Here is a 14,446-nt window from a genome sequence, read left to right as displayed (position 1 = left end):
AGTGATGGGTCGTTCAAGAACGATTTGTTCGTTTTGAACGAATCTTCAATATGACTCGGAAACTACGAGTCCTCTCAGGGACCGATTCGCTCATCCGCGCATGCGCACGTTTGTGCAGGTAGTATCGTTAATTTCAAGTCTTCATCACATTGGCAGAAGCCAATCATATGCGTTTAGGGTCGGAAAAAGAACTGATTCGCTCACCTCTCGAGTCCTCTATCGGGTCTGAGTCACTCGTTCATCACGAGCCAATCATATGCGTTTAGAGCCAGAAAAAGAATTGATCCGCTCACCTCTCGAGTCCTCTATCGGGTCTGAGTCACTCGTTCATCACGAGCCAATCATATGCGTTTAGAGCCAGAAAAAGAATTGATCCGCTCACCTCTCGAGTCCTCTATCGGGTCTGAGTCACTCGTTCATCACGAGCCAATTATATGCGTTTAGAGCCGGAAAAAGTATTGATCCGCTTACCTCTCGAGTCCTCTATCGGGTCTGAGTCACTCGTTCATCACGAGCCAATCATATGCGTTTAGAGCCGGAAAAAGAATTGATCCGTTCATCTCTTGACTGCAATATTTTCATCTAAAAATTATCATAAAATCCATTTTTTACACTATATACAGTCCAAAAATGGCCATTAAAGCACTGTTGTGCAGTATAAACACAAAAAAACACAATACAGTGTCTTGTGTAATATTTTTCAATCCCAAAAGGCACTAAAAACGCAAATAATTTCAATCCAAAATTATAAATAAATCCCTACTCTGCTCCATCAACTTAAAAATGGCTAAAAACCGTCTTATAAAAAGTAGTATGAATCACACTATTTTTCAATCCAAAGATGACTAAAGGCCACCATTTAATAATCTTGTATCATAATGGTATCTTCTGTATATTTCAGTGCAAAGTATTTTTGCATTACATTCCAAACACCTACATGTATATTATATTTATTATTTTCTCCCTATGGTGTCCATGATACAAAAACTGCAACTGATATTTCTCTGTATCATATTTACTGCAAATCTGCAATTTCCTTTGACTGAAATAAAAAAAACATACATAGCGAATCAAGTAGAAAACAAGAAACAAGTAAATACGGTAAACACAATCTCACAATTCAGCCAGTATAAGAAAAACCATCCAAGAAAAACCCTAAAGTAAAACACACTGGCATCTGACCTGTTTTCCACATGAACTGGCTTCTTTTAGGTGCCTCTGCTCCCAGGGAAAGAGACATTAGTGCTACATAAAGGAGGGAAGCCCACAGGGAGAAGACAAAGGTAATCTCCTCTTTCAGAAATGCCATCTTTGGTCAGCCTGTTGGAATCAAACCTGAAACAGAAATACATACAAGAGCTGGTCAGTTAAAATATCTACTACTGTATGTATATAATTCATTAAGTAAACCAATGATATACTTGCAATTGTGACCACTTAATGTACAAGAGATCAAATGTCAGTAACATATCGGCAGCAGTTACTACCAGTAACGTAACATGAAAAAAAAAAAAAAGAAAAAAAAAAACAGTAAATTTAGCTTTTTGTTTATTCTTATTTTGTTCATGTGTGTAATATAAAGTACATTACCTATGAAGAGTTCCTGTAAACCTACATGCTCAAAGTGTGTCTATGTGCGTGTATACCTTGTATTTCTTCAAGTTGTTACAAGTATACCAAATGTCCCCACAAGTATAGGAATACTGGTCATTTTTGACTTTGTAGGGAATTTAGTTATTTTTGGTCTCCATGAGAAGGACTGCTCACAAATCACACAAAATGAAGAATACTGAAAACACTGAAAAGTGGAGTATGTGTGTGAACAAACCCCCCACACGTCTAAGAGCATCAATAAATTTTGACATTGCTTGAACTTTTCTGGTCACCATGAGAAAAAAAACAGCTCATAAATCACACAGAATTAATCATTTTGATTATGTTAAAATATGGTGTCTGTGTGTACATGTCTGTAACCAAATGTCCTCACATATATAGCAATCCTAGAAAAATTTGACATTGTGTGGACATTTTTTGGTCCCCATGAGGAAAATGGCTCAATCACACAAAGTGAATAATTTTTAAAAAAGCTAAAATGTGGCGTGTGTGTGTGTGCATTTGTGTCACCAAATGTCCCCACAAGTAAAGGAATATCAGTTAATTTTTACTTTGTGGGTACATATTTTGGACCCCATGAGCAAAACAGCTCACAAATCACACAGAATGAAGAATTTAAACAATTTTAAAATGAGGCATGTGTGTGTGACCAAAAGTCCCCTCAAGTATAAAAAGACCAGTAAATGCGGTCTTTGTGGGGACTTTTTTTGTCCCTATGAAAAAAATGGCTCAATTACATATAACGAAAAATTGAAGCATTTGAAAATGCTAAAATGTGTTGTTGTTGTTGTTGTTGTTGTTGTTGTTGTGTGTGTGTGTGTGTGTGTGTGTGTGTGTGTGTGTGTGTGTGTGTGTGTGTGTGTGTGTGTGTATGCATGCATATGTTTGTGACCAAAATATCCCCACAAGTATAGAAATACCAGTAAATCTTGACTTTGTGGGGACATTTGTTTGGTCCCCATGCAGAAGCAAAACAGCTCACAAATCACTCAGAATGAAGAATTTTGAAAATGCTAAAATGTACTGTGTGTGTATGTTTGTGTGTGGCCAAATGTCCCAGGAATAGAAGTAAATTTTGACCTTATGTGGACTTTTTATGGTCCCAATGAGGAAAATGGCTCATTAATTACACAAAATAAAGAATTTATAAAAGGCTAAAATGTGGTGTGTGTGTGTGTGTATGTGTGTTTGTGTGTGTGAGTGAACAAAACCCCCCACCAGAATAGGAATACCAGTAAATTCTGACTTTGTGGAGACATTTTAGGTCCCCATTAGGAAAACAGCTCAAACACATAATAATTTTTTTTTAAATACTAAAATGTGGTGTGTGTGTGTGTGTGACCAAATGTCCCCATAAGTATGGGAATACCAGTAATGTTTGACCTTGTGGGGACATTATTTTGGACCCCATGAAGAAAACAGCTCACAAATCCCACAGAATGAAAAATGTTAAAAATGCCCAAATGTGACATGTGTTTGTGCATTTGTGTGTTACCAAATGTCCTCACAAGTATAGGAATACCAGTCAATTTTGACCTTGTGGGGACATTCTTTGGTCCCCATAAGGAAAACAGTTCAATCACACATAATGAAGAATGCCGAAAATGTGCCGTGAATTTTGAAAATACTAAAATGTGGCATATGTGTCTGTGTGTGTGTGTGTGTGAAAGTAAATGTCCCCATAAGTATAGGAATACCAGTCATTTTTGACCTTTCGAGGACATTATTTTGGTCCCCATAAAGAAAACAAATCACTCAGAATGAAGAAAATGCACCATGTGTTTGTGGATTTGTGTATGATCAAATGTCCCCACAAGTATAGGAACACCAGTAAAATTTGACCTTATGGGGACATTTTTAAAATATACAGTCTGATCAATATAAAAATCATATTGTGTATGAAAAGTCCCCAAAAAGATAGCTTAGTCACTTTTTATCTTGTGTGGACATTTTATCTGGTCAACATGAGGAAAACGTCTCATAAGTCACATTAATTAAGAATTAAGAATTTTGAAAAATCATTATATCTGTGTGAGAAGTCCCCAAAAGGATAGCCATACATATGTGTGTGTATGTGTATAATATATGTGTGTGAGCGCAGATACACTGCAGTCTGTGCACATGTGTGAGAGCCAGGAGTGAATGGAGGGCTGTCGAAACTGATTAGCTTTGTAATTACTCTCCAGTCTGCGGTCAGCGCTAACAGACATGTTTAATGCTCTGCGTCAATCTACAGTCTCTCGATGAAGTGAGGAGCGAATGCAAAGATAACTGCAGAACTGGATCTCAAAACTGACTTCAGCTGTGACAAGCCTTTCAAACTCAATAGCAAAAAGCAAACGGTTAATACATATCCAGTCAGTGTTATTTAGTTCCGCGGAATAGTGGTTGATTTACATTTTCTGGAAGGAAATCAGAGTGTTGTGGGGATTATAGGAAAGGGAAGAGACAGATGTGAAGATGCAGGAGGAATTATCTTACAGGAACATCAGGGGAAATCGAGTGAGAAGTTGTGAAGTTGCTGTATAGATGATTACAGAGGATAGCGAACCATTGGTAAAATCCCAGTTTAGTGGAATTTTATGAAACGTTGTTATATAATAATAATAATAATAATAATAATAATAATAATAATAATAATAATATCAATAATAATAATACAGTATAATAATAATATCAATAATAATAATAATAATAATAATAATAATAATAATAATAATAAAACATTTTATAATTATTTTAATAAATACATTTTACTTTGGTCGTCACGGTGGTGCAGTGGGTAGCACGAATGTCTCACAGCAAGAAGGTCGCTGGTTTGAGCTTCGGCGGGGTCAGTTGGCATTTGTGTGTGGAGTTTGCATGTTCTCCCCATGTTTGCGTGGGTTTCCTGCAGGTGCTCCGGTTTCCCCCACAAGTCTAAAGATATGTGGTATAGGTGAATTGGGTAAGGTAAATTCTCCTTTGTGTATGTGTGTGTGGATAGATGTTTCCCAATGATGGGTTGCAGCTGGAAGGGCATCCACTGCATAAAATTTAAGTAGATTGGACATAAAACATTTATGTTGTCCTCCAAAAAATCTTGTATGGTTTCAAATCATTTAAATAAGTATTTTGAACAAGCAGCAAACTCAAATTTTCAGTGCAAATCCAAACCGAAGGAAACACTTGTATTTACGCCTATTCAGAGCAGTTTGACTGATGTCCTCTCTCATCCTTCATAAAGAGGGTTAATTAGCTACTGTTTCCCTTATGTTCCAGCTAAGATCCACAATTAGCAAGTGCCTCTTTAAATCTTATCATCTCTTATCATTCAGTTGTTTTAACAAAAAAACCTCTATCCAGTCAGTGTTTTGTCTTCACCGCTCCTGCTTTTTTATCACCTACTGACTCTTCTCTCTTCTCCTCAAGCGTTTCTTTCTCCCCTGAGTAACGGATTTGACATGCCGTAATTTAGCTGAGTGGAATCAGCCACGGCGAAAATCACAGAGTGTCCTGTTCATCTCTTTAAATGTTGTCCTCGAATGAAGCGCACGCTTCATCCAGTCAGCTCTAACTAGCGCCAATGAATTCCCCTCAAGAGACTGCATGGATATTTCCCCCCTTCAGCAAGGTGTTTATGTGAGCCGCAGAGACAGAAGAAGAAAAGCAGACCAAAAAAAAAAAAAGAGATACTGGGGAAGGATTTCACACGTTTAGCTTTCGTGTAAATGTGTTCCGTGTCTTCAGGGAGGTTTTCTTCTGCTGCTTCTTCCCTGGCAGATCCTGTATTTCACACTTGCTTTGATTGATTGTGCTGAAACTTGAATGCGGGGATATTCAAACCAGCATCCAGGTGATGAAAGACATCTGGATCTGCGGCTGGAAGTGAATTAGGACCGTGGATAATCACACATAAGCACTTTCTGTTGTGTGAAACTGTGGAGGACTTTAGATAAGTACTTTTACATTTGATTGCAAAATGTCTGACTATTTTTTAGCAAATTTGAGCATTTTGAATTAAGTGTGGGGAAAAAGGTGTGTGTATCATCTAAAAAAAAATACAGTTTTATTACTTGATATGTCATTTTGGTTGTCCGTTTTTAGTTGAAAACAGAACATGTGAGCTTTTATTGTTTTGTGCCGGCTGAATAAACATTCGGACAGTGGAGACTCTGGAATTCTCAAACTAACCAAAATTTTTTTTACAAAATACTCACTCAAACACTGGAACATGGACACGCAGGAAATATGGGATCTTGACAAAGCAATACTGGACAATGGACTAACTAAACACAGGGACATAAATACACATGGCATGATGCAACTAATTACAAACAGGGGTGAGACACAGGTGGAACCCATAAACATCACGAAATGGGGGGCGATACAAACAAGGCAATGGAGCACAGCACATGGGGAAGGTCACATGACACAAACACAGAAGTCTGATGCTCCCTCGCACCTTCAATGCAAAAGACAAGAAAAACAATTATGGAAAGGAGGGGGCCAGGGTGGAGCCTTAGGAGGGAGGAGCCATAAAGGTAGCTGGAACAGGAGAAACAGGACCCTGGACACAGCCAGGAGGACGACCCAGGGTTGATTTGATGGAGGGATGAGCCTTGGAGGAGGAGTGGCCGCTGACTCTAGGGGGCCGACTGCGGAGGTGGAGCCAATGGAAGAGATGGAGACCCGTAGGGTGAAGGTTATATCGAGGTCCGGGAGGGTCGAGGTTGAGCAAAGGGCTCACCCGACCAAAACGACGACACAGGAAGCCGGAAGCCCGCGACGGAGCCAGAGTGACAGAGGATCAAGGTGTAGCTCAAGGGAAGGAGGAGCTCAACGTATTAGCAGGATGGAGGGACAAGTTGCAGCCAGAGGAGTGGAGTCCAGAGGCAGAGGCAGGGCGATGACTGACCAAGGCGGAGCCAGAGAGACGAGGGAGCCTGCTGAAGCTGGTGGGCTGAGCTGGTGGACTGGCTGACTGCAGCAGCGGTGGAGTTGACTGCATGGCTGTAGCCGATGACATCAGCGAAGGTGAAGAGGGTGGTTTCAGTGGGATGCTGCACATGACCCTGGGAGGCTGTCTGGGAACAGCTCATTGGAACTAGGAATTAAACATTTGTTGTCTGGAAACATCGGTAGGGGCTTGACTTTGCTCTAGAAGTCGATGAGCAGCATATTCTGGTCCAGTGACAGCTCACCCTTAGTGGTGAGTAGGTGGGCAGCACTCTCACTCAATCCCTCGTTGTCTACCAGGTATCCCACATTCAGCGATGTTGCCGGCTCAATCATCTGGTCATACGGGCTGTTGACCTCTTCCTGCTCGGTGTTGTTCCGCTCATCATGGCGAAGGCTCACACACCGCAGGTGGCTCTCCATCTGCGGTGGGCTTTGGTAAGCGCTCCCTGCTGATGGCTGGTTATTGGCTGGTCACTGGGTCTGGAGTGGCACTGATGAGGTCTTCCTCAGCACAGACAGTGAAGCGACAAAATTGCCTCAAGGACAACTTCGGACAACAGTGCTCTGCAAGCGGTGTTCAGGTTGGAGTTGTAAAACCCGCAGAGCACGTCGTCCAGCCAGCTGGAGTTATTAGCTAGAAATGAGTACTGTCTTGTATGGTCCTCGAAACTGCTTTCCACCTACTTTAACATGAGGAGGAGGAATTTGGGGGTGTAGATGGAGTCCATGGGATACATGAGGGCGAGGGAAAAGAAAACACTGGGGCAAAAAGACTATATATAGAAAAATGGGGGAAAACAAACGCCGCTAACTTTCTATTTTTGAGTCCGGTATTTTGCCACGTTCGCTCTTTGACAATGGATGATGAAGACTAGGGAATTCTCAAACTAAACGCAAATTTATTGACAAAACACTTACTACAAACACTGGAACATGGACATGCAGGAAACATAGGATCTTGACAAAGCAATATCAGACAATGGGTGACGCGGTGGTGCAGTAGGTAGTGCTGTCACCTCACAGCAAGAAGGTAGCTGGTCCGAGCCTCGGCTGGGTCAGTTGGAGTGTGGAGTTTGCATGTTCCCCCCACGTTTGAGTGGGTTTCCTCCAGGGGCTCCGGTTTCCCCCACCAGTCCAAAGACATGAGGTACAGGTGAATTGGGTAGGCTAAATTGGCCGTAGTGTATGTGTCTGAATGAGTGTGTATAAATGTTTCCCAGTGATGAGTTGCGGCTGGAAGGGCATCCGCTGCTTAAAAACTAGCTGGATAAGTTGTCATTTCATTCCGCTGTGGCGACCCAAGATTAATAAAGGAACTAAGCCAAAAGGAAAATGAATGATGGTACTTATTACAAACAGGGGTAAGACACAGGTGGAACTTATGAAGATCAAGAAATGGCGGCAAACAGAATAAAGGAATCACGTGATACACACAAGGCAATGGAGCACAGCACATGGGGAAGATCACATGACACAAAGACGGGAGTCTGACACATTTATTAATTTCTATCAGCTTACTCCCCTATTTATCAGGGGTTATCACAGTGGAATGAACGAATGAATAAATGAATATCTGAAAAACAACTGATTATGTGGCCCTCCCCCACCCCTATACTGAAACCCAACCCTCACAGAAAACCATTGGAAATTTTGAGAAGTGTCTGGCAGTACAAGTCTTTCATGTGCAAGTCTGCAGCCAGACACGATCGCAAATATTGAGTCTCAAACACCCTTTTATGTATGATTTTTTTAAAGCATTTTGAATTACAAAGACATCAGGGATGTCCTCATAAACCACCTTGATAGAGTACAACTAGGTCATAACCATGTCATTATACATAAAATATAAAACTGTCCTTGTAAAACACCAAAAGACAGTACACACACACACACACACACACACACACACACACACACACACACACACACACACACAAACACACACACACACACACACAAACACACACACACAAAGCAGAAATTGAGATCTACAAATGACTGCCTGATTAAAACTCTCATTTCTCAAGAAGGGCGGACTGATTTGAGGAATTGCGGGGCTCAAGTATTCACCCAAAAGTTTAATTAAATAGTTTGTTTGGCTGATTAAAATGAGCGCATCTTTTTCATTAGACCTAGAAATCTTCAGCTCTGTTTTGAGGGTCGAGAGGGTGTGAAGAGAAGAATAATGAACAAATCTGTCTTAATCTCCAGCACACAGGCGTCATTAAGCCCACAGGAAACACACAGACCCTTCCTGATATAAGAGCTCTATTCTAGGAAGGCTGTTTCAGAGTTTTCATATATTAAATGCAGGCAGTTAGACTTTTTTTGCAGCTTTAATTGTAGCAATAACAAGCACATTCATTTCAATGGCAATTGGTTTGTAGGACGTGTCACCTCTTAAAATCAAACGGTCCTTTAGAATGGATTCTAATATGAAACATTCATTTATTTTCTTTTCAGTTTAGTCACTTAATAACTCTGGGGTCCCCTCAGTGGAATGAACCACCAACTAATCCAGCACATGTTTTACCCAGCGGATGCCCTTGCAATGGCAACCCAACACTGGGAAACACCTATACACTCCTGCATTCACACAGATACACTACAGCCAATTTAGCTTATGCAATTCATCTGTATCACTATTCACTGGGAGAACATGCAAACTCCACACAGAAATGCCAACTGACCCAGCTGGGGCTCGAACCAGTGACCTTCTTGCTGTGAGGTGATTGTGCTCAAAAGTGAAAAAACACCAACAGAAGTCTTTGAAGTATAAATAATTCAATACAAATTATTCTGTATTAAAGTTACAACGAGTAAAATTTCTTGTTTCTGAATTCTTTGAACTCTGTCAGGCCTTGTGCAAATGTCAAACCTTCACTATTATGGTTAAACTGCAACAACGCCACATTCTCAAGTAACCTAACATTGCAGATCCTGTGGTGTGACTAGTGTGGGTAAATTTGAAAGTGTGTATGGGTATTTCCCAGTACTGGGTTGCGGCTGGAATACTATGCGCTGTGTAAAACATATGCTGGAATAGCTGGTGTTTCATTCTGCTGTGGTGACCCCTGATAAATAAGGAAAAAAGCCGAAGGAAAATGAATAGATGAATAATGGAAAGTGTGTGAGAACTGCATTTATTTAAATCAGATTTGTTTTTGACAAACTGAAACTTTCCATGTTTAACAAAAGTATTTATGTTTTTAATGATTTGGTGATTTGCCATCTAAGAAGCATTTCCTATTATTCTCATCGTCATTGTTGAAAATTGTTATGCTGCTTAATAATTTTGTGTGGAAACCCAGATCAGGGTTATTTTAGCATCACTTATCATCACCTATTGGCCTTTATAAACAGTTTTGATTTAAATTTAAATAATTTCTGTTTTCTGCTATCGCCTCACAGCAAGAAGGTCGCTGGTTCGAACCTCGGCTCAGTTGCCGTTTCTGTGAGGAGTTTGCATGTTCTCCCTGCCTTCGCGTGGGTTTCCTCCAGGTGCTCCGGTTTCCCCCACAGTCCAAAGACATGCGGTACAGGTGAATCGGGTATAGGCTAAATTGTCTGTAGTGTATGAGTGTGTGTGTGAATGTGTGTGTGGATGTTTCCCAGAGATGGGTTGCGACTGGAAGGGCATCCGCTGCGTAAAAACTTGCTGGATAAGTTGGCGGTTCATTCCGCTGTGGCGACCCCGGATTAAAAAGGGACTAAGCCGACAAGAAAATGAATGAAAAATGAAAAATTTCGGTTTTCATTTTATTTTAGCAAACATTTCTAATTTTGTTGTGTCTTTTTGCCTTTCTGTTTGTTTTGTATATGTTAATACAATGTTTATTCAATTTGTTTTATTCTGGTGATTATAAAAACTTTTAGTTTTAGCTGAAATACAATATTTAGTGTTTTCTTTAGCTGAAATTAAACGTTTAATTAAAGTTTTTTATATACTCATTCTTTAGATAGCATTTTTTTGCATTTGTATTTGATTTTTTAGTTTTAGTTAACAATATTAATCACGACCAAGAATTGCTTTTAAATTTGTTTCATTTTTAATTTCAATGATATGTTTTACAGTATTATGACTTTGTGGGCTACAAGGAGGGTTAGGGGTTAGCACTGTCGCCCAAAGCCTAGGTTCGCTGGTTCGAGTCCCGGCTGGGTCAGTTGGCATTTCTGTGTGGAGTTTGCATGTTCTCCCAGTGTTGGTGTGGGTTTCCTCCAGATGTTCCGGGCATCCACTGTGTAAAACATGCTGGATAAGTTGGCGGTTCATTTTGCTGTGGCAACCCCTGATGAATAAATGGACTAAGCCGAAGGAAAATTAAATGAATGAATGAATATTATATTATATTTAATATATTTATTAGCATTATCTGAAATGAACATTTTTCAGGTATAGCTTTTTTATTTACTTTATTTCCATTAAATTATATTTTCATTGTTTTTATTTTTAGCTAACAGTATTAATTATCTTTAAATTTGTCTCTTTTTTAAAATTCAATATTGACCCTTTTCTTCAATGCGTAAGTGTGCTCCTTTTTTGATTGTTTTAGAACTTTCGATTTAGTTGCCTTTGGGAGAAATGATTAGGAATAATAAATGTTAGGAAACAGTCAAACTACTCACTCTACAAAAATATCAGTTGTTCTGCAACATCCAGCAGAATAACAAGCTGTTTTTAACGTCTAAAAAAGAATGAAAGTGAATGACACCGGAAGTCTCAAGCCAAAAAGAACCAAATGTCTGCGCCTGCTCGCACACAAAGAACAAAGTGGATATTTTACAGTATTTTCACTTTGTGTTGACGCATGTAAAATGATAATAAAAAAACGAATGTAATTTTATAAAATGCACTGTAAAACCCAAAAAGTTAAGGTAACTCAAACCATTTGAGGAAACCGTTTGCAACAAACCATTTAAGTTCAAAAGCTAATTCAAATGAGTACTGTGAACTTAATCCATTTGAGTAAAGGAAGCAATTTGAGCACACTAAAACTCAATAAATGATGAGAACTCAAACCAACTGAGTACTGTAAAACCCAAAAGGTTAAGGCAACTCAAATCGTTTAAGAAAACCGATTGCAACAAACCATTTGAGTTAAAAAACTAATCTATATACTCTGAATTTACTCCATTTAAGTTGAAGTAATGAGTTATTTAATAAATATATATATATATATATATATATATATATATATATATATATATATATATATATATATATATATATATATATATATTTATATATATCAATTAACATGTTGGAAATTACAAAACAAAATAGCAGAAGTTTAATTAAAAACATTATGAATTTTTGAAGAAAACTGCATTTATAAAGTATGCTTCACACAGATGAGTGGGCTTGACAAACCAATTGTCGAAATACTCTTCTGTCTCTCTCTCTCTCTCTCAAAAAAAAAAACTCCCCCCTCCTTACTCTAAAGCTAAATTCTCTGAGCACAAACAGTTCCTCTCTATAGCTGCGTCCCAAATCACATACTTATGCACTATTCTATGCCATTTTGTAGTATAAATAGTTTATGTAGTGCGTTTACACTGAAAACTCTAAAAATAATCAGTGCACTTTAATTACTCGGAGGATGCACTCATTTAGCCGCTAAAATGAAGTGTGGAATGATGGACACTTCACGCACTTAACGACCGCAGGTTTGCTTACGTAGCGGAGGGGGCGGAGCTATCGGACACACATGTTGAATAACTTTATTTATTTTGGATGGTGAAAGCAAAATTCTCCTATGAGAGTGATTACAGCGCTCTCCGATGGTGAATGCAGCAATACTCACGGCAGGTATTATTTGATAATTTGGTCTTTTATTTCACTTATTTGGCAACCGTCAAACGTCATCAGGGAAACGGTTTGAATTTCCGCTTAGTAAAAAAACATTAGTGTGCCATTTGGGACGACACTACATACATATACTATCCTGTTGAGTGTGTAAGTGCATAAGTACAAAGTGCATGAGTGCATAGTGTATAGTGTGCCATTTGGGACGCAGCTAGCTACTATTCTGTTGAGTGTGTAAGTGCATAAGTACATAGTGCATGAGTGCATAGTTTATAGTGTGCCATTTGGGACGCAGCTTATAACTAGTGCAACTTGTGTATTGCCTCTTCTTATTGAATCTCTGAATGCCTCCAGAATTTTAAGTGACTTTGGACAAATGTGTCTGCTAAATGACTAAATGTAAATAACTGCATTGTAATTAATGTAATTGTAATGCATGCTGTGTAATTCAATGATCATCAATAATGCATATAATGATCTAAATCCCCCAAACACCTCCTTTCAAACAAAAGAGGTCAAATCCAAGCCATTTCAATATAAATGCATTTAAAAGGCATTTTGCAGCTTTAATCATATAGCAATAACATGCACATTAATTTCCATAGCAATTTTCAGTCATGTTTGCAGGACGTTTCACCCCTGGAAATCACTTTTCACCCACTAGAAGTGCAATGACATTTTCATAATGCCAGCCTCAGAAAGCCTTCTCGTTTAAAACATTTAACTCGCGTGTTGAAATTCACCCTTCCTTCATATCGTCACCCACGCCTGAGCTTCAGAGTTGACTGGAGTTTTCACGCTTCAGGTGTGGAGAGACTCGCATCTCCAAGTTTAAATGCCAACATGACTCACCTTTGTTTAACCTTTACTTCAGCAGCATTGTAGTAATTAACCCGGAGGACAAACTGAGCTAATCTAGCGTTATTACAGCGGCTGCTCTTGCAGATGTTGTCTTCATGAATCGGAGATCTTATTTTCTCTATCAGGATAATTAACATGCAAACGCACAGGTTACATTGATGAAGAGCGAGAGACTTCAAACAGGGCTGCGCTTTCAAGTGGCGATCGGCTGGCATTTAACAACGCTCTTTATACAGTGCAAACATATTGACTGCGTATTGAATTTGCAGGGTGAAAAGAAAGAGACGGAAGCACATGGCAAATGATGCTGGGTTTTAGTTTGGAGCAAAAACTCCAAAGTAGATACTATGTTTTTAAAGGTGCTGTGTTTGTGCGCTGGCAAAAAAATAAAAAATAGATGACAAAAAGTCATGGTAACAAATGTTTTTATGTTTATGGTTAGCACTGTCGCCTCAAAGCAAGAAGGTCACAGGTTTGAGTCCCGGCTGAGCCAGTTGGCATTTCTGTGTGGAGTTTGCATGTTCACCCTGTGTTTGCGTGTCCGGGTTTCCTCACAGTCCAAAGACATGCCGTATAAGTTAAACTTGGCGTATTTATGAATGTGTGTGTGTGTGTGAATGTGAGAGTGTGTAGGTGTTTCACAGTATTGGGTTGCAGCTGGAAGGGCATCTGCTATGTAAAACATATGGTGGAATAGTTGGCGGTTCATTCCGCTGTGGCAACCCCTGATAAATATGGGTCTAAGCCGAAGGAAAATTAATGAATGAAGTTACACATGTAACTGAATTTAGGTTACAAAGTCTTATTTTACTCAGTCTGATTGATGCAAGTTTTTGACTAAGTGAATTAGATTCAACTAAAAATTTATGGCAGCACAATTTTCCTCTTTTTGCTTTGTACAGTGTTCATGTACATTTCTCTTTATCCATATGGACTTGCATCTTATGTTTATGGCTCTGTAAATATTGTACATGTTTGCTGTATTTTGTTTTATTCTTGACTGTTTTTTTTTTTTTGTTTTATTAATATTTTTTTAATGTAAAGCCTAACCAGGAACGAGGGCTGTAAATTAGCTTTATGCTATATGCCCTATGTACACAACATCGGTTATCTTTGTATAACAATGTCAAGTGTTTTGTCCCTGTAAAATAAACAAGCAAATAAAAATAATAATAAAATGAATGTTATCTTTGATTTAGTTTAGGAAAAGTACAATAAAAACAA

At 38.9% G+C, this 14,446-nt stretch overlaps 1 protein-coding gene across 3 annotated transcripts in view; it reads right to left on the bottom strand.

Annotated features, from left to right (window-relative positions):
* thsd7bb (thrombospondin, type I, domain containing 7Bb) overlaps nucleotides 1–14,446 on the bottom strand; it is a 190,388-nt gene that overhangs the window by 102,442 nt on the left and 73,500 nt on the right. For all 3 annotated transcript variants that reach the window (XM_087273923.1, XM_087273925.1, XM_087273924.1), the window contains one exon: nucleotides 1,183–1,335. In XM_087273923.1, the coding sequence (XP_087130049.1) occupies nucleotides 1,183–1,309 (127 nt within the window). In that variant the 5' untranslated portion in view covers nucleotides 1,310–1,335. The remainder of the gene's footprint in view (nucleotides 1–1,182; nucleotides 1,336–14,446) is intronic.

Source organism: Danio rerio, chromosome 11, assembly GCF_052040795.2.
Source record: "Danio rerio strain M-AB ecotype USA chromosome 11, GRCz13ab, whole genome shotgun sequence".
In the NCBI taxonomy this organism is placed as follows: Eukaryota; Metazoa; Chordata; class Actinopteri; order Cypriniformes; family Danionidae; genus Danio; species Danio rerio.
Note: the sequence above shows the minus strand (reverse complement) of the source record. Positions and strands in the feature narration are given on the sequence as shown.